The sequence below is a fragment of the Aotus nancymaae genome, unplaced genomic scaffold (genome assembly GCF_030222135.1).
Source record: "Aotus nancymaae isolate 86718 unplaced genomic scaffold, 86718_ANA_hifiasm-v0.15.2.pri h1tg000028l, whole genome shotgun sequence".
Taxonomy (NCBI): domain Eukaryota; kingdom Metazoa; phylum Chordata; class Mammalia; order Primates; family Aotidae; genus Aotus; species Aotus nancymaae.
In genome coordinates this window covers 28,869,293-28,895,920 of record NW_026988441.1, presented here as the reverse complement: position 1 = coordinate 28,895,920, position 26,628 = coordinate 28,869,293, and the positions used below count along the sequence as shown (strand labels likewise).

General features: G+C 53.3%; 1 protein-coding gene across 1 annotated transcript in view; it reads right to left on the bottom strand.

Annotated features, from left to right (window-relative positions):
• Nucleotides 1-2,453: 2,453 nt before the first annotated feature.
• MED26 (mediator complex subunit 26) overlaps nt 2,454-26,628 on the bottom strand; it is a 55,570-nt gene continuing 31,395 nt past the window's right edge. Inside the window, exons 2-3 of the mRNA XM_012469883.2 lie at nt 5,761-5,835; nt 2,454-5,197 (exon numbers count right to left, since the gene is read on the bottom strand). Of these exons, the coding sequence (XP_012325306.2) occupies nt 3,542-5,197; nt 5,761-5,835 (1,731 nt within the window). The 3' untranslated portion in view covers nt 2,454-3,541. The remainder of the gene's footprint in view (nt 5,198-5,760; nt 5,836-26,628) is intronic.

Here is a 26,628-nt window from a genome sequence, read left to right as displayed (position 1 = left end):
CCTGTCCGAGCGGCCGCCTCTTCCCGCCCGTCCGACTGCCCGACGCCGGGCAGGGGCGGGGCTGGGCAGGGGCGGGCGCTCCGGTTACGCCGCTTTCCATTGGTCGCTGACTCTGCGCGTCATCCCCCCGCGCCGGCCGACGCTCCAGCCACCACATCTCGAGTGCAGACCCCGCCCACTGTAGATGCGCTTCCGGCAAGGGCGGAGCCGAGGCTGGAAGCGGAAGAAGGGGACGCAGACCTGGATCTAAGCTGTGCCACCCGAGACGTGGGAGGTCCCGGTGACCCGGAGCCAGAGCTCGAGCGGGACTGGCGAGCAGGAGTGAGGAGGGCTTCGCATCATCGGCGTCTGTGCGTGGACCAAACATCAGGGCCTCGACGAGGGGGTACATGGGCACCCCGTAACTAGATTCCTGATTTCTAGTGACTGGCGGCGGCGGACACCTAAGGTAAAAGACCTTTTGGGGAAAGAAACCAGTTGAGAAAAGCTCTTGGGCTAAACTCGCTCTGCAAACTGGGAGCGCGTGACCAACTCTGGCAGTGGGACTATCCCGGAGCGCCTGGTACCTGAAATCGTGTTCTGGAAACCACCGCGACGTGCGCAGTTATCGGGCCAGGCTCTGGTACCATCCCACTGAATCCTAGGAAGGCCGTGCGGTGGGTATCACTATCCCCATTTCACAGACGGAAGTCCAGAATGGGGAAGCTACTTGTCTTAGGCTCCCCTGCCACTCGGGACCGTGGCCATGGCAGCGTCCTTGGACACCTGTCTCCAAGGCTCTGCAGAAGGAGGTGCCAAGCACTGACCCCTGATGCCCAAGGACCAAGAGGGATGGACCAGCCCCTGGCCCCAGTGGAGGAAAACAAGTCGAAGTTTTCAGGAAGATGAACTTACACTAATTCAAGGACAATAATTTGTTCCCCAAATCGTGTGCCTCCAACTTTTTCGGGGAGAGGGTGTTAAAATTTCGTTACAGTGTTTTTACTTGTCAAATTAGAAGCAGTAACCTTGGGCAGGGTGACTCAAGCTTGTAATCCCAGCACTTTGGGAGGCCAAGGCGGGCAGATTGCTTGAGCTCAGATGTTGGAGATCAGCCTGGGCAACATGGCAAAACCTTGTCTTTGCAAAAAATACCAAAATTAGCCACGCGTGGTAGTGCACGCCTGTGGTCCCCACTCCTAGGGAGGCTGAGGCTGGCTTGATCTCAGGTCAAGGCTGCAGTGAGCTATAATGGCGCCACTGCACTCCAAGCTTGGGTGACAGAGCGAGACCTGGTCTCAAAGAAGAAAGCAGCAACCCAACTTGGTCTCCCAAGTATCTTAGCTTATCCTTGCCTTCTCAAAGGTAGGCAACATTAGTGCCCTAGGCCCTCCTGGATACATGGAGACAGGTGTGGTAGTCCCTGCAGGCAGGGGCAGGGGGAGCTGTGGCCCATCCCAAAGCTCTAGAGATGCCAGTAGGAAGCCAAGCTCTGCATCCCAATATCCTCCAGCTGCGCCCTCTGTGTATCAGAGCAATGTCACATCCTTGGGACACCACATTATCAGCAGAGCTGTTAAACAGGCACAGTGGTATAACTACAGGCACCCTACAGCACAGCTGAGTGTCAGATACTTGCAGTGACATACTTTTAGTTAACTCTGGGGTATTTTTACCACCCAAATGGGGACATGTGCACAGGAGTGAAGAGATGGTTCGGACACACAGCTAGTGGGTGGCAGCGTGGGTTCAACCTCATCCTGCCTTCAAAGCCACTTCATCCATGGCCTTTTCTTGGGGAAGGGGTGTGTCCTGGTACCAAGCTTTTGCCAGAAGTCCCTGCTAGCTCTGAAACTGGCTTTGGGCTGAATGTAATCTTACAGGCTGAAAGGAACCCTTGGTTTGCTCTGTAGGGCTGCATGTCTTAAGGTGTAGCTGTTTCTTCATTTGTGAAATTAAGCAGATATAGATGACATACTCCAAAGTGAGAAACTAGAAAACCAGTCTTAGCTTACAGTTTTGGGGATGAGGGGCAACTAAGATTGCCACTCTATAGCCAAGAGAAGAATTTTTTGGTGTCAGCACCAGTAAGGCAGTAAGCTAGTAAGGCAGCTGAGGGCCAGGGCCAAGGAGTGGGCTGCTGGACACACACACAGCTCTGAGCCTCTGGGCCATACCTTGTAAGAACTAGGTATTTTGTTGAGGTGGGGGGTAGTCAGAGACCTGTGCTATGGAGCCTGCTCTCTAGGCCAGATAAGGTCTGGGTGAGACAAGATAAAAGTTCCTTAATGTGCCCCTGAATGAATAAAAGTTTCCTCCCAAATGCAGCAGCAGGCTAACAGGTGGACTTCAAGGCTACGCCCTACCCTATCTCCCTACATCCCAGCTGTTGGGGTCTACGTCTTCCTGGCTAATCCACAATCCAGGAAAGGGCTGATTTGGCTGTGAATTCCAACTGAGAAAAGATTCTCATACTGGTTTGTGCAAATGGTTTTTTTTTTATTTCCACATTTATATCACAAGGTGTCCACTTACTGGACCAAATAGCAAAGTTGCTCCCTTCTGCATCCTGAGAACACAGAAGTCTAGGTACTGTACATTCACTAAGGCTCCTTGTTTTTGCAAATCGCGTTTATGACAAATAACCATAAGGCAAACGAATCTAAAGGAATGGTTATGAGTGTTTCCAGCGTACAGACAGGTCTGCCCTCTCGCCCCACAGTACAGCATAAAACCAGTAGCACCCACAGTAACTTTTGTGTTGTTTAGGGGGGACTCTAGAAAGGTGAAGTTTTCTAGATGTGTACAGGAAGGGAAAAAAGGAAAGAGGGGAAGAAAGGAAAGGTTTTTTTGTCTGGTGGTCTGATGGAAGAGGAGGAGTTAAAATAAACCTAAGAAAACTTAAATTTCTGCAGCATTTCTGTAAAAACTGGGTTATAACTGAAACCACATATAAACAGGTGGCTGCCCATGGAGTTGGGGTCACACCGGTTGGCCAGCTGGCCTGCCCGCCCAATGCCAGTGGCTCGCCACAGCTGAGGAGCTTCTGGCACACGACGAACAACAGTGGCTGGGTAGGGGCAAACAGAGGCCGCGGCATGGCCCACTGTCTCACAGACACCCGGGGCCAAATTAAAGAACAGGAAATGCAAGAGAGATGAGATGCGTGCTTCTGTTGCTGTGTTAAAGGTAACCTCTCCCACAGGTTTTCTGTGCCTGCCTGCAACTGAGGTCCCAGCTTTCAGGTGCTGGAAAGTGTCCGCACCTCTTCAGGGGTGAGGGACTAACGCTTTTTATAGCTGGTTTGCTATAGAGTTCTGAACTCACTTTGCCGTCCTTCCTTCCACGCGGTCCTTCCTTCGCAATTTTGTTAGTAAACTGGTAGCAGCATTTCACAAAAGGAGTTTTGAGGGAAGGGCGCACAGAGAGACCGCGTGACTCCCGCCCCCTCCCTCCTGCCCAGGCTAGACTCCCCGAGTTCCCAGCTGCAAGAGGCAGCTGGGCCCCGGCCACCCGCCTGGCTTCTGCAAGATGGGAATGCACTTTGTGGCTGACGGGCCGGTCAGTCCAAGCAGACATAAGGCAGAATGTTCAAGCGCCCGTCGTCGCCGTGCGGATCGAGCGATATGCACTGCGTCCAGTCATACCAGTTACCCTGTGTGTCCTGACACCCGTTCACCCCCGGCCACTGGCTGGCCTGGATTCTGTTGAGATCGTCCTGTGTGACCTCCCGGGTCAGCCCAGGGAGGTCCGTGGGCGGACTCTGAGGCACCAGCACGTGCAGCTGCCTGGCCCCTCGCCGGGTGCTCTCCTCCTGCTTCAGGTACTCAGACATGAAGTGGTGAGCCCCCGGGGTCTGTGCGCCGGACGATGAGAGCAGGCTGCTCTGCCGGCTCAGGTAGGACTGGATGATCTCGTTGCGTGACAGCTCCTTCCAGTTCGTCTGTTCAAAGGGGCTCTGGAGGCTGGCCTTGGCCTCCTGCTTGTCCAGCTCTGTCCTGGACGGCTGCTCCATGTGCACAGGGCTGTCTACCCGCACTGGCTCTTTCTGGGTCAGAGGTTTGATCTGTCTTGTCATGGGGTCAAAGGTGAGCTTCCGCTCTTTTAACCGGACAGGCTTGACGCCCGCCTCGGCCACCTGCCCGTCCAAGTTAACCGTGTAGTCTCGAGGCCGGTACCTCTTCTTCTTTTTACTGTCCGAGCCCCCAGAGGAGGCAGCATCACTGTCCGCCTTGGAGGAGTCTGGGGAGAAGCCCGCCCGGGACAGGAGGGGCTCGGCCGGGGATAGCCCGGCCTTGCAGCCTGGCCCTGCCAGCCGCTGGTGGCTCTCAGGCTGCTCAAGCCAGCGTACTGGGCTTTCCGAGCTGGGCAGCAGCTCGAGCCGCCGCACAGGGGGTGTGGACGGCTGTGCCAGTGGAAGCGGTGACGGCACCTGTGTGGCATCGAGTGCCTGGGGCCGTGGTGAGGGGCTGGGCATGGAGCCCTTAGGTACATACAAGTTCTGCTGCCGGGTGAAGGAGCCCTCATGCCGTGAGTTCCGAGGACTGAAAGAGCAGCGAGGGGGCCCCTTGGGGTGGGGAGGCCCTGGAGTCTCATCCACCCTGTCCAACTGCTGCAGCACCGAAGCCTTTGCCTGCAAGCAGGGCCCAGGGGGTTTGCTCAGGCCTGGGGAGCTGGTGTGCGGCCGCACGGCGTTGATGGGGATCTTGCCACTGTGCTTGTCGTTCTCACCACGTTCCAGGCGGCTGCCCTCTGGGCCTGCATGCCCGCTGCCATCCAGGGAGCTGGGGAAACTCTCTGGGCTCCCACTGATCCCATTGGTGGGGAGGGGGGATGAGTTAGCGACCAGGGGGTCGTGGGTAGCTTTGGAGACCTTGGGTGGCGGCCCAGGGTGGCCAAGGTCACGCTGGTCACCCCGGCGCTTGCGGCTGCCCAGCCTGTCCAGCCGCTGCCCAGGCAGCCTCTGGAGGTCGTTGCGGCTTTTCAGGTCGTGGATGTTCCTGGGTGGGCCGGCTGCCCCCACCTCCGGCCGGCAGTTGTGCGCGCCCCCGTTAGCAGAGCCAGTGGCCCCTGCCAGCCCCCGCAGTGCCACCTCATGCTGGTGCGCTGGCTCGATGAGCTTCTGCCAGCTCCGCAGCAGTTTCTTGGCCCGCTTAGCGAGCTCCTCGTTCTTGGTTTTCTTGCGGACGTCGTTGATGAGCTTCCCAAGCCGTGTTTCCTACAACCAGAAAGAGATGATGACATACTTTCAGGACAGGGGCTTCCCCACAAACTAAGCCAGAAATGGGGGGAAGTGGCCCTGACACTGAAATGACCACTGAGCCCTAAACTGCCAGCTGCCCTGACACAAAACCTCTGGGGATTTCTGGCTCTTTTTGACAATATTCTCAACCCAGTCCCCAGACCTTAAGGGTCACAGGTGGCTTCTTGGCAGCGCTTCCGGTGCCAGGGGGCTGTGAGAGGGTGCCGTGGCCAAGGCGACAGCACGGAGGGCCTGCTTCAAGTGGAGGGCTGGGGATGGTGTCACTCACTGGAGCCTCCCCCAAGCACACCTCTCCCGACGTCCCCCACGTGCTCACAAAGTGGGCATGCAGGATGGGATTAACACTACTCTGTCCCTGCAGTGCCCATGGGAGACCATGATCATGGGGCACATGCTGTGAGGGCACACTGCCTCTCTTGGTCCTCTGAAGCAAAGAGACTGATGTTCCCAAGGACCTGGGTTGGAGCTGTTCCCTGCCCCGTTTTGCCCTCCCCCATGCTGGGGTCTGGGATACTCACCTCTAGTGCCTCTTTGGTAATGGGGTATTTCTCCAGGCTGGAGATGACTTCCAGCACCGCCACCATGTTCCGGATCTGTGGAAATAAAAAGCCGTTTGTCAGGCCCCTGCCCTCTCCCCTGGGAGGCTGGGACACCCAGCCCCAGGCTGCTCGGGTCTCTCCCCAACCCCAGAGCAAGAGGAGCTGGGAGCACCGAAGCTCGCACTCCAGGTAGTCTCCTACCTGCTCCCTGGGCCAACCTGGCACCCAGTGCTCATCCCCACCTGCCGTTCGACCTCCTCTAGTGCATGGTGTGCGGTCTGCCCAAAGCCCTTACATGGTGCATACCCACCCACCTACCTGCTGAAACCCAGGACTCTTAGGAAATCAGAGCTGCTCCTGATAGTTAAGACAACCTCTACTCTGCCATATTATAGGAGTGGGAGAGGGGACACTGAAGAATTCATCAAATAAAATGCACCAAGCTTAAAAGATCAATATATAGGCCAGGAGTGGAAGCTCATACCTGTAATCCCAGCAGTTTGGGAGGCTGAGGCAGGCAGATCATGAGGTCAGGAGCTCGACACCAGCCTGGCCAATATAGTAAAACCCCATTTCTACTAAAAATACAAAAATTAGCCAAGTGTGGTGGCACGTGCCTGTAGTCTCAGCTATTCGGGAGGCTGAGACAGGAGAATCGCTTGAACTTGGGAGGTGGAGGTTGCAGTGAGCCAAGATTGCGCCATTACACTCCAGCCTGGTGACAGAGTGAGACTCCATCTCAAAAACAGAAACAAAAACAAAAACCCAAACCAAAAAAGATCAATACATAATAAACTGGTCAATTTGAATGCATTAACAAGACCTCTTCATCCAAAGACAACACAAAGAGTGGAAAGTCACAAAGTGTGAAAACACATAGGCCACAGGCCCCAAGGAGCTGTATCTAGAACACGCAGAATGCCTGTGCAGCAATGCAGCTGACCAGGAGCCCAGCGCAGAGCGGCCACCAAACAGGAACAGGGACAGCGCAATGAAATGTCAGTGCTAATGCTCCACTTCTCAGCTTTATCAATAGCCAGGAAAACACATGCTGAACCCACAAATGGATGCATGACACACACCCCATTGGCAAAGAATGGTATTTGACAATGCTAGGTACTTCTGGGGGTAGAGCCAACTTTGGGGACTGCTGGGCTTTGGCAGAGTGAAGCACGCACATATCCCATGACCAGGGAATCCTTCCCTTTTAGGATCTTGCTAGGAGCTGCACCTTGTTCTAAGCACTTGCCACACATTACTAACTCCTTTAATTGTTACAGCAAGAATTCCTACAGCTCAACCACCCACCACCTCCGGCAGCTACAGGTTTGTGGTGGGCTGGCTGGTGGGTGGGGGCCCAGGGGCCCTAGGGAAACCACAGTGAGATTACACAACTACCCCCAGAACATGATGGAGGAGTAAAGTGAGCACATGATACAAATTAAAACAGCATAAAAAGGCACACAAGGAAATGGGCATCTCTGATCCTGCCACTATAGTGTTTCCTTGCATTTTTTCCAAAAATATCCCTTGTGTATACAGGTGTATATATCTACACTTACCACACATTTCAAAACCAAACTGACCGTGGTTCTGAGCTTTGCCTTTTCTGACTTAACATCAGAAATGTCCGGCTCCAAACAGAGCCCCTCATTTGGTTCACCATGCCTTCCAGAGGGGGGAAAAGGCCCGACTTGAATGTTGAGGGACACTTAGGCACTTTCTATTTGCCATTACAAAACAAGGCTGCAACTGACAACAGTGACAGACTTGACTCTGGGCCAGTGCACAAACAGCCGCGGAGGAGCTTGGGTTCCACATCCGTGCAGGGTGGTCACCTCGTACCCAGGGAGGGTGCTCCATTCCATTCCCACCAGGCCACATCACTGCCAAGACTGCGTGGCATGAGTTTCTGTAACACAAGATCGTAAACTTGGCATCTTACACAGCCACATTTATCATCTCAGGCTCTAGGGCTCAGAAGTCAGGTCTAGGTCTCACTGGGCTGGGATCCTCATTTCCTGCTCCTTCAGATGTTAGCACAGTTCAGCTCTTTACACTGCAGCAATGAGGCACCTGTTTTCTTGCTGGTTGTCATCCGGCGGCCATTCCCAGCTTCTGGAGGGCACTGCATCCCTCAGCTCACAGCCCCTCCCTCTATGCTCAAAGCCAGCTGCAGGCCGAGTCCTCACCCGGCATCTCTCTGGCTCAGCCGGGATAGGTGCCATCTCTAAGAACTCCCTGACTAGGCAGGGCTGGCCCAAATCTCGGGTCATCTCCCCATCTCCAGGCTCTTCCCTTAGTTTCATCTGTCACGTGCGGTACGACATGCCCAGGCTCCAGGACTAGAACATGCACGTCCCTGAGGGTTGTTAATTCTGCTGGCCTCACGGATTCTGGCTTTTCTGCCCCACTTCCAGTGCAACGCAGCCACTACCCCTCCCCCGCTGTGTTGTCTCTTCTGGGTGTAAAGTTGCAGGGTGGCCACAGAGCTCCCACAAAGCTGCCCCTCTGCCAATGGGCCCATTTACTCCTTGGCAACAACGGCCTTGCCTTGCAATGTTCTCGTTCAGGGCTCCAAATGACCCTGAAAACCCTACTTCCAGCTGCGTCAAGTTCAGGGTGGGGGTGGACGGTGATCTGAGGAGATGCAGTCCTGTCCTCACTCCTTGTCCGATGGGCAGGGATTCAGTGAAGGAGAGGACTGCACAGTGAGGAGGCCAGTCCCAAACAGACAGCAAGGCCAGCTGCTCCTGGGCCAAGGACTCCAGCACCGACTCAGTCTCTGGGCTTGCCGCATGGCTTCACCTCCACCCTGGTGACCTCACCCTGGTATATTTGGAGCTCTGGTTCCCCACATACTCCTGAACCAGCAGTCCTGCAGAACAGAACACTGCCCAGGCCCAGCTAGCCTGGTGGCACAAAGTGTCCTTGTCTTTGGGCAGACACCACCCTGCTGCCAGACAGGAGGGAGGAGGCAGAACACCTGGGCAACCTCAGGGTCTGGCACTGGGCTGGTGACCCAGAAATCACTGCTGAACCAACAGCCAGCCCCAAGAGCCTCCTGGAAGCTGCATGGGAGCTGGGGACACCAGGTGAAGGTCTGAGGGCCCTGCGACTTGGAGCTGCCTTGTGAGCCATACTTAAGCGTGTGCACAGAGGCCTTCAGCCTCCAGGAGGCCCTTGGGTTTTCAGCCCCAGGGGAAATTCTACCTCCTTGGCAGTCCTCTTTCTGCCCCCAGCGTGTGAGCCACTCGCCTGAGGAGTAGAGGAGCCCATCTCCTGTACCTGTAAGGTGCAAGAAAGCCACAGTCCTACGCCGTCAACAGGTGAACTCTGCCAACACCTGAAGGGGCAGGAAATGGATCCCCCAGAGAGGAGTACAGCCCGCTGCTGCCTGGATCCCAGCCCAATGAGCCTGGACCTGACTTCTGAGCCCTAGAGCCTGAGATGATAAATGTGTGTTGTGTAAGACAGAGAGAGGGTGAGTGCCCAATGTGGCCACTCCCTGGAGCCAGCAGAAGGTGGTCAGTGATGTCAGCAGAGCAAGGATGGGGGCGAGGTGAGGCTGCCCTGCCCTGCAACCTCTTGGGCCTTGATGTCAAGCAGTCTGAGCACTGGGTGGAGAGCGCCACCTGGGCATTCCAGACACAGTCAGGCCTCCCAAGCCCAGGAGGCAGATGCTGAGCAACGCAGCGAGGATTCCCTGCAAAGGGCCTGGCCCCGACTCCTTGCCCTGAGCCCAGGCACACTGAGACAGAAGGCTCCACAAAGCCTCTTTACAGATGGCCACAGTCTGTCCCAAAGAACACTTAGCACCCAACTGGAGCAAAATGTGAGCTGGCTCCTGGCCCTTAACAACCAACTCTCTTCCACCCAGGAGTGACAGGCCTCCCACCTTTGCTGGGGGTGCCCTGTGGGTGGCAGACACACTAGGACTCGGATGTGGCTGAGGAGAGCCTCCTGCTCAGGCTCCAGGCCTGCTAACTCCAGCATGAACCCTTGGGACAGGCCACAGGGGTGGGCAGCACCCAAGGTGGCCTCCCAGGGAGGTCAAATAAGGAGGAGGCAGAGTGAGCTGTGTCCATCTGGGCTGGAGGCTGACCTCCAGGCTGGAAAGCAGAAAAGCGCTGGAGAAGGATGGGCAGGGAGCTGGCCAGACAGCACCAAAGGCCTGCAGCAGCAGGGAGGGGCCAGGGTGAGGACACTGGGAAGAAAAACAGATCCAAAAGACCCAAGGTAGCTCCTTCACAACCTGTCTTCTATCCACCTTAGCCACTGCCCCCACAGGCCACCTGCCTTTGCCCTGTTTGTGGGATGCCATTGGCACCTGTCTGTCTGTCTGGGGAAGTACACTAGATCCTAATCCCAGCATAGACACAGTTTGACTTCACATAGGGAGCCACTCCAGGCGATGCCCTCAAAGGATGGCTTTAGGGCAGCTCTTCGGGCTCGCCAGGGCCACATCTCTGGCCCACAGGCCAATTGCAGTGTCTTGCTGTCGGGAATAACCTGGCACATTGGAGGCCCCCTCCTCCTTTGGATTCTCCCTTGGGATTCGTTCCCAGTCCAAAAAAAAAACTCTCAAAACACCTGCCAAGTGGCTCTCCCAAAGGGGCAGGAATCCTCCCAGGAACTGCAGCCTCTCACTTCTCCACTAGGGACTCCTCAATAGATGCAGATGAATCTGCAATTCCTTAACCATCATGAAGACAGGTGCTGCCACCCCTTTCTACCAACACTGACTGCCCTGCCCACTTAATCTTCCTCAGTTTGGCCTCCTCATTGCTGCGGGAAGTGAAGGTGTCAGGTCGGGGGCAGGGGGTGCACCTCCATGCAGCTACTAGAAGGGCAGGGGTAAATGCAGCAGAGAGCACTCGGGAAGCAGGTGGGACCTCCCTGAGGTGCCTGTTCCAAAGGCAGGCAGGCCAGGAAGTTAGCAGGTGGGACCAGGTGTGGCTCAGGCATACATACAGGTCCAGCCTAGCCGCCTGTGACAAGAATGTTGATGGAACTGACTTCACTGTCACACCGAACATGTTCAGATCTTAGAATGGAGATCCATGAGGCATGATCGGGTCCACATGGGCCAACAGGAATGTGAATGTCAATCTTGGCTTTCTGAAATCTTAAGAGAAACCAAGTGGGGAGGCCTGGTCTCAGGCCATGGGCATCACAGCTAGCACAGATACCGAGAAAGAATGGTTTGCATCCTGGCAGAGGGTGAACCAGGGGCCACCAGCACAGCCTTCAGTACACAGGCACCCACACCTCAGGGATGCCCCAGGAACACATGCATGGGGGCATGGAGGGGACAACTTCTCGCCCAAGATCACAGGAGTTCTGCATGTCCCAGGGCTCTTCTGTGGCCATCCTTCCACATGAGAACTAAGAAAGGCTTCCAGAAAGGCTGGCATCTTTTTCTCCGAGTGCCCCATAGCCTGTGCTAAGCCATAATTCCAGCCAGCCTAACTGATGACATGTGTTGTTCTGCTCACAGGAAATGTGAAGAAGGAGGCGGGGCTGGACACGCACAGAAACAGCCCGAGGGAGGGGCTGAAACCCCTCAGAAGCAGGCTGGGTCAGGCGCCTGGAGCTGCGTGAGCATGCGACACCTCATTCTCCCACACCCCAGGAGCAGTGGGGAACCCTGTGTGCGACTTCACAGCACGCCATGCTCCGTGGGAGTCATTAAAGATCCACCACAAATCCTCCACGTTCCTGAAAAATAATACAGTCTGGAATTTGCTACAGAATCATCCCCTAGGGTGAGTGACAGGAGGGGGAAAGGTGAAACAAAGTCCCATAGCTGTAAGCAGTTATCTACTGAAGCAAGATGGTTACCTTTCTCTACTTTTATGCTTGAAATCTGTCACAAATAAAGATGAGAAAATACATCTATTTCCTAGCATTTGTTTGGGAGAGTTCACTGATCTAGAAGGACTGGCAGCCATCTAAAGGGAAATGAGCAAATACCTGTTTCCAGCTCCTCATAGTGGTTTCATGGTCTACTGTCTAGCCCCTGAGTAAGGCAGCAAGGGCCAAGGGCTGGGTAGGATGCCACCTCCCTCCATGTGAGCCTGTCTCAAGCTTCCTGAGTCAAACTGCACAACACCATCTATCTGGTGAGACCCCAGTAGCCCCTCACCAAACTTCCCCTACTCTGGTACTGGGCTGCTGCTTAACAGACCCTGTGCAGAAACAGCAGGCAGCCCTGGGGCTGGAGAGGGGAGCTATGAGTGCCCATGCCAGCTGTCCACATCGGTCCAACTCTCAGGTGGCCTCACACCTCTCTTCTAAAGGAAGCCACAGAGAGGCTGAACCAGGGGCACACGCTAGGTCGACAGTTCCTTTCTGCAGGGAGAGGCCTGACCTGCACCAGGAGGGAGCCCAGGACAATCACCACCACAGAAAGGACAGGCCCTCAAGTGGCCCAGACCAAGAGGAAGGAGTTGACAAGGAGGGGTGGGGTCTAGGTCACTCTGTCCCAGAAGGGGAGAAACATAACAATGAGCCAACAGTAACCCAGGGAAGGGACAGCCATCACTCCACGCCCTGCCCAGCCCCAGTCAGCACCATTTCCCGCCCAATCTGCGATCTACATCGTATAGTTTGTATAGCTCTGGGCACAGCTGAGCCATAGGACATGGCCGCTCAGAAGTAACAAGGCCAGCCAGCAGCACTCCTCTGTGGTCCCTGTGAAACCGTCACACCTCTGATCTCTAGACTGTCTTCCGAAAACCTACCTACAACAGGGCATGTGGAGTCACCTTTCCAACCAAACCCGTCGGCAAATATTTTTATTGGGCCTTGGAATGTGTCCGAGTTTTTCTTCTGTGAAGATCACTGGGTCTGAGTGCAAAGCTGGGGCCTGCTCAGTGGAGTGGACCCGCTACCAATCAGCCTCTTCCTCGCTTTGTTACAGGGGTGCGTAGGTAAAACCCCCAGGCCCTGAGTAATTACTGCAGGGGATTTCCAGCCCCGGTCTGAAACAAGGAACTGAGACTGAGTTTGGAGTCCAAGTGGCCCCCTTGGCTTGCCTCCCCATTTTCTCCACATCTAAAATGTTCCCACCCTGCCTGAGATCCCCAGCCTCTTGGGATGGCAGCTATGGTGGCAAAGGGGAAACTGTGTGCTGCCCAAGGTCTGACAAACCAACAGACCCAAGGGTGCTGGGCCTGGGCAGGCCCAACCAGGCACAACTCGCACAGGGCCACCACTGGTGGGTTACCGTGGGGCCAAGTTCTGTATTTCATCCTCACGAGCCCGCTCTACAGATAAGGCAACTGAGGGCCAGGAAGGTAATGGAGGTCCCGGGTAGACTAGAAGGTAGTGAAACCTGGCCTTCCACTAGCCTGGCATGGCTGCCTAACACATAGGGCCCATCTGGTGCTTTGACTAAGTGGAGTGAAGGGTACCAGGTGCCACCAGGCTGCAGTAATGTCAGCACTCTGCAAAGACTCTCCTGACTGCCCCTGCACTGAAATGTACAGGTTACAAAGAATTCCTTGAACCCCCACAGGGCCACCTCCATGGTCTCCGTGCTATCTCTGCCTTGTCCCCAGGATGCCTGAGAAGCAGGGCCAGGGCGACCCAGGCATGCATGGGCCACCACAGCACGGCTTCAGATGGCACTGGAGCCTGCTCCCCACCGGGCTGGCCCCAGGAACAGTGCACATGGAGAACAGACTGCAGTAGCTCTGCACTCCCCCTGCCTCAGTGTCTGGCCAGCTCTCCCGATCACCCTGGACAGTGGGCAGCACTGCCCTGGCAGCCTATGGGCCTACAACCGTGCCCCACAGCCCACATAACCTTCTCCTTGGGTTCAAAACAGCCCCTGCTGAGGCCTCAGTGGCAAAGCACCTGTAAAAACTGGTTCACTTTAAAAACCAACAATGGGGAAGTCGTCATTTTTTTAAAACAAATTTTGTTTTGTTTTAAAATGCAGAATGGTCTAGACAGTAATTTACAAAAACCACTTAAGCTCAAAGACTGTGGAAGTGTTCATCACCAAGCAAGCTGTCCTTCCAAACCCAAACACGCCACAGATGGCACCCAGAAGCAGACAGTCTGCCTTCAATGTGCTAAGCATTCTAATGCCGTCCACAGCTGAGTCACCTCGCCCACCCCCCAACCCCCAACACACAGTCGTGTCTGCTGAGGACACACGGGTGAATCAGACAGGGCTTTGCCAGGAGAGTGCGTATCTGTGATTTGGTTCCCACCACACCAGGTCTTCCTGCTGCTGCATGTGTTCCCAGGCAGCTGGGACTCAACCTACCTCTGGTGCCAGTCAGTACAAGAGGCGGCGCCTGTCTACTCCCGAGACCCCAGCTCTGCCCTCCTTCTCAACTCTGGAAAGCACATCCCTGAAGAGCACGCTGCTGTGCTCACCCTTGGGCGGGCGCCACCCTGCACTCTCCACTCAGCCTCATGGGGCTGGTGCAGGTCCACCACGTTCCGCCCATGACAACACCTTCCTGTAAGGGAACCTCATGGGAGCCTCAAACCCCAGAGGCAAAGTCTCAAATTCATAGCTCTCAGAGGAAAAATGACACTGGGGGGACCAATGACGGGAGGGTGCATGTTTCAGCCACAGCCACCAAGCTCACCACTTGAAAAGCACTTCCTGCTGGGGCCCTCCTGCTACCTGCAGGAGCAGCCGGCCACCTGAGTGGTCTGTCATGTCCACGTGGCATTCCCTGTCCTGCAGCCACAGCTCCTGCAAAGCTTGGGCAAGTATGCAATCACATGCTGCAACTCGGCCCAGGGGACAGAAATGCCACCTGGGAGCAGGCAGCATGCGGAGCCTTGACTGAAACCCACAAACAGCTCAGAAAGAGGAAGCCCAGCTCAGAAAGGGCTTGAGGCAGCAGTGGGAGCTCCATCAGTAGGCATGGCTGACCTCTACAGTGAGAGAAACCTGCAGACCCAGCTGGGAGGCAGGCAGTGCTGCTGTCCACAGCCACTGCCCCCAAAGCGTCCTTCCCTCCCACTTTCCGTTTCAGCAGCTCTTCCCAACCAAACTACCAACCTAGATTCTCCTAACTTCTGCTTCAGGTCTGCAGAACTTACAGTTCTTACTGCCATTTGGCCCTTTGTGAAGGCACAAGAGCTCTCAAACCTCATCTGTAAATTGGTTCGTTGCCACGCAGATACAACTGGAGTGCTGAGAAGCCAAGCGGAGTCCTGGGTGGGGGCTTCTCTCTCCCAGCCTCTCTCTTCTAGGAGCAGCCAGTAAGAATGCCAGCTGCAGAAGACTGGAAATGACCCAACATCCGGTGGGGAAACACACACACACACACACACACACACTGCTCGGCCCATCCATGTTCCGCTCATCCATGTTCTGCCACAGACAAGAGCCCAAACAAGAACAAGCCGACTTTTCAGGAATCAATAGAGACCAACCTTCAGGAGATTGCCAAGCACACAGAAACACACGACAGCGCACCCTGTGCTGCCACCTGGAAGAACCTAGCTGAGGCTGGGCAGACAAGGACCTGATGACGGTGGAGCCATGCACAGCTGTAGCAGGGGACCGCACCTAGCCTCCAGAGCTGACGCAAGCAAGACCTATCACTGGCCTGAGCCCAGTTCCTCCTCTGAGAGCCTGAGAAAACCACGAGATGGTGTCTGCAGATCATGAATGGTATGCTGGAGACCATGCCCCCAAAGGCCAGGCCACCAGGGCCCACACACTGCACTTTCTGCTTGCTGGGCTGCTCTGTAGTCTATAGGATCCGTTCAGGCAGGGCAGTGCCCAGCATGGCACCTAGAGGCAGCCTCAGAGGCCCTATTGAGAGAGGAAGCCAAAGGACAGCAGCCCCCTCACCTGCTGGCCCAAGTGGGTTGCTATGGAATTCTGAGAACTAGCAATATCCTAGAATTCCCCGAGACAAGTTACCAAATGCTTTCTGAGCACCGACTGCACGCAGTTGCTCCATCAAACTCCAGGCCCGCTGGATGCTGGGAGAGGGTGTTAGGATCCCTGTGTACCGGCCCTGAGGAGTAGACAGAGACAGCCAAGGTCGAGAACAGAAGCAACAGATAAAATGCCACCACGGAGGCTCTCACCCAGGCTGCCAGGAAACCCAGGGAGGACTATACTTGGCTCAGGTCCAGGGCTACCCCTTCTCCATAGCTCCTGGTCTCTGTGTGGAGCTGGAGGGACAGGAGTGGGAACAGGGGCCTTCTCAGTGGGTACTCCTGCAATAGGGCCCACCGTGGAGAGAACCAAGGACACTGTCACCCATGAAACAGGCTGGTGACTCTGTGGATCCCATGTTAACCACCATTTAAGGATGGACACTCACGCTATGACCCAGCAATTCCACTCAGGGCAGCACCAATAGAAATATACTCAGAGTAGTTGTATTCAGAACAGCCCCAACAGCCCACAGAGCCACCAACAGAACGCCAAATAAATAAATCACGGTCTGTCCATTCAATGTTGAACAAACTGCTGCTACATATGACCTTAAAGACATATCTCAAAACAATGTTGAGTGAAAGAGCCAGACACAAGAACACTTTTTTTTTTGTCCTGGATTAAAAGGTCAAAAGCAGGCAAGACTTCTGGATGGTGAGAGTCGTCAGGATAGTGGCAGGCAAGAGTGACTAGGAGAAGACGCTGAGAATGGCTTCAGGGGAAAGGCTCTGTTTCTTGGCCTAAGTGGACTGGGCTTCTCAGGTGTGTTCATAAATATTCATTCAACTGTAAAACTTAGGACTTGTACATTTCTCTAGACATATACTGTATTTTTAAAGGTTAAAAATAACCTGTGTGTGAATTCCATGATCTTAGAGGTCAGCACATCCTACAGAACACAAAGCTGCCAGGGTTGTGGAGGAGGGGGAGGTGTTGCCAAAGCAGCCCCTCAACTTCCCTCGGCCCAGACTCTCTGAGAGCCCCACAGAACGAGGTCTGAAAACAGCTTCAACACGAGCCCTGGCCACCTCCATGACACACAGTGATGCAATGTGCACTGCACTTCATAGCTCACTGAGAAACGTGTCTGCACTCTCCTGCCCTGGATGGGGCTGGGGAGGACAAGGGCACTCTGAAGCTTCCCCAGCAGGAGTACCCCCAGGAAGAAGCAAGCACTAATGCTACTGGAAGGAGGCAGGCAGGCAGCCAACACCTACTGCCTGGGCATGGTGCCAGCACCCTGCAGGGCACTGGGGTCTTGCCACACCATGGTCTCCCCTGAGACCATAGGCACCCTTCCCCCTCCCCCCCGCAAACCCCAACAGGTAGTAAGCCACTTTCCCAACCAAGAAGCCAGGGTGCCAGTTAGCTGGCCACAGGTTCATTACTAACCTAACCTGCTACCCCATGCAGCCAGCACTGCCTCCCTCCTCTACTGTGACACAGGAGACCTTAGGATGAGGCAACTCTGCACATCTACACAGTGGAAGAGGACGGTGAAGACATTCCTCTTCTACCCCTGAGAGGTTTTATTAGGAATAGATGTCCGATTTTTGTCAAATGCTTTTGCTACATCTACTGGGATGATTATAAGGCTTTTTATTTCTGACCTTGTAATATGGTCAATTATACAGATTTTCAAATGTTATCTGCCTCCCCTCTTTAATTTCTAGACTCCTTTTCTTTGCTATCTTGATTTTGGTGATGGTATCACAGGTGTAAGAGTCAGACACAAGAAAATTTACCAAATTGTATACTTCCGATGTGCAGTTTATTGTATGTCAATTATACCTCAATAAAGCTATTAAAGCCAGGCGTGGTGGCTCATGCCTGTAATCCCAGCACTTTGTGGGGCGGAGGCAGGTGGATCACCTGAGGCTAGAAGTTTTAAGACCAGCCTGGGCAACATAATGAAACCTCATCTCTATTAAAAATACAAAAAAATTAGCTGGGCAGGAACCTATAATCTCAGCTACTTGGGAGGCTGAGGCACAAGAATCACTTGAACCTGGGAGATGGAGGTTGCAGTGAGCGGAGATTGCACCACTGCACTCCAGCCTGGGCCACAGAATGAGACTTTCTAAAAATAAAAATAAATAAATAAATAAAACAATTAAACAAACACGTAGAGGTAGACAGATGCAATAAGGTCCTAAAAAGGTAGGAGGGATAGTAGGCAGAGAGGACTGCTTCTTTGTTAGAGAGAGGGGAACCAGACACCAGCTGGGTTTGTCCTCCCTGGGGATGGAGGGTGGGCCCTTTGGGGAGAATCCTTCTCTCCTCAGTAGAAGGAGAATGATTGTCATGCCTCGGATCTCAGAGGGACTGTATGGACTGAAACACACACTTGAGAATGCATACAGCGCACTCCTCATCTCAGACCAGACTCCTGTAGTCATCAGTAGGCGCCTGCTTTTTCCTTCTGGGACACTCTGCATGCCCCCACAAACACCTGTGCACTGCATTGATTAAGCATCCTAATTGTAGCTTTGGAAAAAAGCTGTAGCTGAAGCTGGGTCACAGTGTCCTATGAACTGTGAAATAAAATGCCAAACAACCACCAAGGGACTTCCCAAGGCTGAACTTACACATACACTCCCTTGTAAGCCTACCTGTGGGGTTTGGTCATACTTCACTGGAGACCCAGATGAGGGAACCAACTTCCTATAGTCGGAGACAATGCCAGCGGCTGCATACATCTGCAAAGTCTTGGGCAGACGACAGTCTGCTCTCCCAAAACACGGTGCACACAATGCTGCTGTATCCATCCTCCTGACATGAAAGCAGCCATGGTTCTCTCGCAGATTCTTTTCCCTCCTAACTACCCATGGTTTTCTCTTATGGGAATTAAACTCCTAGAGTGAGAAATCTATCTGAAATCCTAACTTTCTCCCCTAGAGGGTTGATCTAGACCCTTCCTCTTCAAGTGTGGCCTAGGGGTCAACAGCACCAGCATCATCAGGGAGCTGCTTTGAAACGCACAATCCCCATGCACAATCCCCAGAACTCCTGCATCAGAAACTGCATTCCATTCCTACAAGCCCTCAAGGGACGATGGGCAGAGGCACTTCCCAAGGCTGTAGGCTCTGCTTGGCACTATGTGCCCAGCTGCAGCCCTGCCCCCTACTTCTGTGACCAGCCAATCAGAGGCTCCCTGATAACATTCCTGGCACCACCTGCACCCTGCTTTCCAGAGCCACTCTCACGTGTGACCTCATCCAATCCCTCTGACAACTGTAAACACCGAGGGGGTGTGATGTGCCCTTCCATCTGCAGGAAGGCACTGCAGAGTCCACACCATGACTCCACAGAGCCCACCAGGCACAGCTGTGGGGCCCTGTATGACACATGCCAATCTCAGAGAAGGCCCCTCCCAACAGTGTGTGACAGGGTCCAGACAAACCACAACAGGATAAAAGGACAGGAAATATCCAGGCTGGTGGGGGATGTACCTCCACCAACCAGCAATGCCCATTGTCAGGAACAATGGCACCTGGCAGAGGCTCGGGAGGTCTCAGAGAATGTTACCAAATCAGGCCACACTTGTCCCTTTCAAATAGAAGTTCAACAGCGCAGCAGGCCTCACACGCTCAGCTAGGCATGACATGTGGAACCTGTCACCAGCTCCATAACCAGTGTCCCCGCCTTCATCCACTTGGCTCTCAGAGCTCCTGGCCAAAAAGGCACCTCCCTTTTAATAAACCCCAAAGCAGGTGTTTCTAAGATAATTCCATTTCAGCTCCAACAAGGACTTGAGTAGCTTCTGCAGGCTAGACCAACGACCAGTTATTGCATTGAGGACATTTTCTAAGGGCAGACGATGGCTGCCTTGGTTCCAATCAACTGCCTTACAAACCACTGCCCTGGAATGCAACTGTTCCAAAGGCAGCATCATGCAACCCTCTGTATTAAAAACACGAGTCTATGAAAATAACAAATTGCAAAACCCCCAACTCACAGCCGAACCTCCCACAGGACTGGCTGAATTCTGCTGTGCTTGGCTGGCGCTGACTCTGTAGGTGGGCCATGCAGGCAACTGATGCCCACCAATCCAAACACCAGCCCCCCCAGACCCCAGGAGGGCCACCAGCGTATGGCCTGCAAGGAGAAAAGAACAAGTCTCCCTACGGCCCTCAGTGACATCTCACAGACCCGACACCCTGACGCCAAGGTGCCTATCTGAAGTCACTGCATATTTCATTGGCACCCTCTGCCCCAGGTTGTGCAGAGGGCAGGGCCAAATCATCATCTCACCATTCACCAGGCCTGGAAAGCAAGCCCTTTCCAGCAAGGGAGGGGGGAGGGGGAGGGATGAGGGAGCTCCTCCCCTGGTCATCTGGCTCACAGAGCTCCTCCCTCCACCCACCCACCCATCTGCTCAGACTTTCTGTAGCCCTTACTGCCTGCAACACACCTGCTCTCTTACATGTGGTCTAGCCTCCATCTGCAGGTCTGCTCCTCAGGTGCAGGGACCTTAGTTTTGTTCACTGTTTCCTCCTAAGTGCCCAGAACAGTGCCTGGCCAGTAGCAGAGACTTGATAAATGTCAAATGATGAGTGGATGAAGTCCCTCATCCACAGATGCTGGCCACCATGTTGACTCCAATATTGAAAACATCTCAAGGGTCTCCCTCTGTGGCAAGTCAACATCTAGAGAGCAAACATGCTTTATCCTGTTGTCAGTGGTCACCTGCACTGGCCACCCCATTGGATCATGAGAACACAGTGACTCTTGGTGGTCCTCACAAAGCTCCATCAAAGTCCAGGCCAAGAGTGCCATCTCCGGGTAGGTCCTGGAGATGCTGCTAGACAGAAGGCCACCTCTCCAGTCCCACCAAGGCCGTGGTCAGTGGTGGCACTGGCTCTGCTACTCTCTCAGGCAAACCTCAGCAGGGCTCAAAACGTGTTGAGAGAGCCTTCGTTTTCAATGCAGAGGTCCTGGAAGTTACTATGACCACAAAAACTTTCTCCAATTTACCTTCTTGGCAACTCTAAAGCTATTCCAAACGGTTACATAATGAGAGAGAAGGAAAGCCACATGAGATTTTTACAAAGCCACGAATTAAAGCCATGTGGAAACCAAACATAACAATCCACTGTAGTAACTCAGTGACAGGATAATCCATACAGTGGCAGCACAGTGTGGCAAGGCAGGGAGAGTGGAAGCTTGCCTGTGGAAGGAAGCCTGTGTTACCTGGTGGCTACACTGAGGGCATACTCAAGGGCCACCAGGGATCCTGAGGCCACTTGCCACCAAGAGCCAAATCAACAGCTTCCTTCCCTCCTTTCCCACCAAGGGCTAGACAGCCCCTAGTGGCTCTGGGGAAAGCCCAGCCACCCAATGGTGGCCCCACTCAGCCCCAGGTGGGGTGGAGCAGATCCCACCAGTACTTCCTACTGTGGACCTGAACCAGGTGCACGTTACAAGTGGGGAAGGGGCAGTAAAACCAACCTGAGAGGCCATGAGTCAGCCTGGGGCTAAATGCCAGGGGGCACCTTGCAGCGAGACTAGTGCTCCCTGTCACGAAATGTCAAAGGCAAGGTGGGGTCTGAGCTGGGTTCTAGGAGAGGTACTGAAGTGGCCTGAAGAGGTGGCCAGAGCACTGGACACAGAAAAGGTTCACTCTTCACCACGGTGAAGATGAAGAACGGGGGGAAAACCAGAACTTTCTTCATTTGCTAACAGCACCTCTTCAATATTTTAAACCTATTTTTTTAACTTAAAAAAAAAATTATGGTTTTTCCCCACTCTTGATCTTCACCATACAAGTGCTGACAGTTAACCACAGCCACAGAAAATACAACAGTGCAATTAAGAGCAGGAACATATGGTTTCTTTTCCCCCTGATACACTCTTGCTCTGTCATCCAGGCTGGAGTGTGGTGCCACGATCTGAGCTCACTGCAACCTCTGCCTCCTGGGTTCAAGCGATTCACCTGCTTCAGCCTCCTGAGTAGTTGGGATTACAGGCACCTGCCACCACACCTAATTTTTGTATTTTTGGTAGAGACAGGGTTTTACCACGTTGGCCAGGCTGGTCTTGAACTCATGACCTTGTGATTTGCCCACCTTGGCCTCCCAAAGTGCCAGGATTACAGGTGTGAGCCACCATACCCAGCCAGAACACATGTTTTCGCTACACCCTATGGCAGCATTAAAAAGTGTTGGCCCTGGTCCCTACCTGTCACCACACCAAAACAGCTTTGCCCAGGGAACCTGGCACCAAAGTCAAGGACCTATCAGCTTGGCCTCACCTCTCAGAGCAGTTCCTCGAATCCAGGGCTGCTCCTTCATCCTGAACTCTTCTCCTGTTGGTGGCCTCTCTACAGTCTTCCTCTGCCTGGGGCTCCTCAGGCCTCAACCCCAGATCCTCCCTCCCTTACTGCGGATTCATGCTGTGGAAGCAGCCACAGCACTGCCCGAGTAAGAAAGCCTGCAGTCCAGGGGTCACCTCCGGTAGGCACCTCAGCATTGGACCCCAGTCTCAAAGCCCTGAGATGGTGGACCCCAGCACTCCTCAAACCCAACTTGTGATATATACACACCTCTTTCCAGCTCTGTGACTGTCTAGACAGTCTGACCACACTGGCCTAACTCTGTGCTGACGGAGAACACCGAGGGAAGCGAGAAGGGACCTGGCGACTTGATGGTGCCCGTGTTCCTGATTCTGATATCAGAGGTCTCGCCCTGCCCCTGTGCTCTTCCTCTCCTCTGAGAGCATCTACTGAGCCACTGCCGCTGTCACATGTGCACCCTCTTGAACCCCAGCAGCCTCAGAATGTGAGATGAACATTGTCATTGCACAAATGGACACCTAGAGACTCAGGAAGGGACGACATCCTGTGGTGGCTTCAAGCTGAGAGTGCCCAGCAGACCCAAGAACAAAGACCAGTGCTCAGGTCTGACCCAAGAGGCCAAGCTCTGCAGAGAACAAAGTGCGGAGCCAACTCACGCCCTTCACTCCCCCAAAAGCAATGCTTTCCTGGGTGACTTTCCCAACTTAGTCCAGTGCCAGTAACAACTATGTAACTGTGTCACAGATACTGCATTCTTTTTTCATTTAACACTTTGTTGTTGCTACATAATCTTCAAGTTCATGTCTAACAGCTAAATGTTCTATTAATGTATCATAATTCCCTTGACTTTCTCCGATTGCTGGGCAATTCATTTCTTTCTAGGTTCTCCTATTGCAACCAGTATTGGAACAAATATCTTCGAACATGCTTCCTTCTTTCATTTTTTCCTTAGGAATCAATTCTCAGATGTTAAACTTTACTCCAAGAGAGTTCAAATACTTTTACGGCAACTGGTACTGCCTCACCTGTTTTCCTTTTGTTCTGTTGCTCAGATTGGAATGCAGTGGCACCATTGCGCCGGTTCACTGCAGCTTTGACTCCTGGGCTCAAGTGATCCTCCTGCCTCAGCCTCCCCAAATGCTAAGATTACAGTCAAGCCACCATGCCCAGCCATGCCTCAACTGTTTTTAGCTCTTGGCTGCCACAGAGCAATGACTCCATTACAAAAGAGAGGGAGAGAGCAGAGTTACATCTGCTGTGCCTTGCCAAGGGTCCCGGAAAGCAACCCCACATGGTGTCTGAACTGTTATCCCGCCCTCCTTATGTTTCTTTTGACTCTGCACAGGTATGGCAGTGTGTCTCCAAATGTGAAGGCCAGCAGGTGAGAGAGAGGATCTGGCGCAGACATTCATAAACAATTTCCCAGGACTGGCACTGCAGCCACACCGCCCACAACTGCTGACCACAGCCTTAGCCATTGAGCACACGCATGGGCCACCTTCTTACATGGAGAGATGCACAGAGAACTCGGCTGCACCTCCCCCCCAAGCCCAGTTCTAACTCAGACAGGCATGTGCCAGTGCCATTGTTGCCCTACCTGAAGCAGGTTATATTCCTTAGGGAATATGCTGGCACAGGGTGCGGATGTTCCTGGGATGTTGGGCAGGATGCAGGCTTGAAGTGGAAGAGGCAAGAGCAGATCTAGCTCCTCTCTCACACTGCTCCCTTCCTCATTCTACAAAGGAACAGGAGCGACAGGACCTGGGGTAAGGTCTTCTGAGACTCCTCCAGGAGTCTTGGGCAAAGTGAGGCCCTGGTTGGGGTTCTACAGCCTAGCCCTTTCCCATGTGATGGCTTCCTAGCCTGTGGCCCTTGCACAGCACTGTGCCACAGCCCCAAAGTTGCAAACAAATGGCCATGAATGAGGTGGGCCAACTTGCAGCAGTTCATATTCCAACCTCACAAGACCACCACTGCACCACGGAGTCCTGTATCTCATAGACCACGCCCACATGGTCAGAGGGTGACAATGCCAGAGGTTAACAATACCCTCCAGGCTCATGAGAACACTGAGCCTGAGCCCCTGAGCGTGTCCACCAGACATGGCCAAGACATGGCCATGTGGCAGAGCCTAGATCCTTCTCTAGGAGCTCAAGGTTCTTCTAGGACACATGTACAATACAAAAGCTGTAGCCTGAGATGACAACCTCAGTTGTCAGTCCCATGTCCCTGTGCCCAGCACTGCCAGCTGACAACAATCTCAATTTGGGACAGCCTCAAAAGCAAATTAAATTTCCCCTGCTTCACAGGCAGTACAGGACCCACTAAGGGCTCTCCCGCTGCTGTTACATACCAAATCCCAGTACGACACATTCTCCAACATTTCCACTTTGCTAGTTTATTTCAGTAACACCTCTAGAGGCAAGAAGTCAACTTACCACGTTGTTTCACACTGCCCTTCCTAAACAGGTAATATTTAAGGTCAGACATCAGAAACAACACACTGAGACAGTCCTGCCTGGGTGAGCATCAAGTTGAGCTTGTTTGCAAAGTTTACCATGGGAAAACATTAAAGAAGGCACACAACACTGTCCCGAGTCCACCCTCTCTCTCCTGGTTCCCAGCAGAAAGCCTTCCTCAATGCTTTGTTCCCATCACGTCAGAGCCAGCCACTTTCAAAGGCTGCTTTTTTGTTTGTTTGTTTTTGTGACAGGGTCTTACTCTATCACCCAGGATAGAGTGCAGTGGCGTGTGATCTCAGCTCACCGCAACCTCTGCGTCCTGGGCTCAAGCCATCTTCCTCTCAGTCTCATAAGTAGCTAGGATTATGGGTATGTACCACCTCACCCAGCTAAATTTTTTGTATTTTTAGTAGAGACAGGGTTTCCCCATGTTGGCCAGGTTGGCCTTGAACTCCTGACCTCAGATGGTCCACCCACCTTACTCTCCCAAGGTGCTAGGATCACAGGCGCAAGCCATTGTGCCCAGCCTCTAAGGCTGTTTTCAAATTACCTCTCTGGCCCAGCGCAGTGGTTCACACCTATAATCCCAGCACTTTGGGAGGCCAAAGTGGGTGGATCACCTGAGGTCAGCAATTCAAGCGCAGCCTGGCCAACATAGCAAAACCCTGTCTCACTAAAAACACAAAAATTAGCTGAGCGAGGTGGTGTACACCTGTAATCCCAGCTACTTGGGAGGCTGAAGCAGAAGGAGCACGGCTTGAACCCAGGGGGCGGAGGTTGCAGTGAGCCGAGATCGTGCCACTGCACTCCAGCCTGGGCGACAGAGTGAGACTCTGTCTCTAAAAAAAAAAAAAAAAATTTGCCTCCCTGGACCTTCCAGAGCCCAGGCTCGCCCCAGCCCCAGCAGGTCCAAACACAGACTGCCCCTTGACTCAGGTCCCACGTGGGTTCTGGTGACATGATGGTGACACCCCAGCCTGCCTCCCAAATGCACCCCATCGTTCTCCTTAACCCAGCAGCACTTGCTGGTGGCATGAACTGCCCCACTTGGCATCCAGTACTGTTCTCTCCCAGCAACACAGCAAAAAAAAAACAAAAACCACTGCTTTTGCTACAGTTGAGAAGTCACGTCAACTGCTGTTGCCCTACACATCCTCTGACAAGTTCCATGGCCAGCAGACAGTCCCAGTCTTGCTACCCCACAGGTCCACAGACCCTGGGTCACTGAAGAACTCACTTGTGGCACTGGTGCATCAGGCTTGCTATGCTGTACCCATCATATGTAATAAGCTTTAGGACAAACTGTAAGGAAGAAAATGTGCTATGATGACATCAAATATAATGATGAATATTCATCATTATATTTGATGTCATCATAGCACATTTTCTTCCAGCAGCTGAAAACTGGAAGAATGTTGCTGAAAGATCTAATGGCTACAATAAATAAAACAAAAGTAATAAAAAACACAGTACGTGTACCGGGGAAACAACTGAGATCAAGTACATAGTCCTACCAGTCAAACTTCTTGAACCTCCCTGGCCCTGCCTGCTGGGGGACACCCGTCCTCCACCTGACAGCTCCTGGAGGACCTCATGCGTCCTGGCGCTGGTGCGGGAGGAAGCCTAGGGGAGAGACTGCTGTCAGGCAGGGCTCCAAATGCCATCACATTGTTTTGACTGCCCTTTCCATTTTTTTTCTACTTCACTCTTGTCTTAAGCAATAATACCTGGACTTGGGTGATATTTGGTGGATTACATTTTTTCTTAGTACCCATTAAAATAAATGCATAGCTATCAAAATAAAACTTGCTCACCTATTAACCCATAAAGTCCTTTTCCATGGCAGGAAACATGGATCCTCTAGCCCTCACGCTTTGCTTTATTCATCAGCAGCCCCTTCAAATCACAGATGAGCTGCAGACTCTGGCCATCCTAAACAAATGCCATGCCTCTCACAAACACAGAGTAAATGTGAGGTGTGGTGTCTCAGGACCTGCAGGTAGCAGATGTGCAGGACCCAGGAGCAGCTGCAGGGAAGAGCCACCCATGCTCCCTTAAATACTAGTTTTTGTCACCCGGAATCCCATATGAAAAGGGGATGATATTTTGTGGGAGATGCCAGAAAAGAAGTCCTGAGGCTCTGATACTTTCCTACCCTC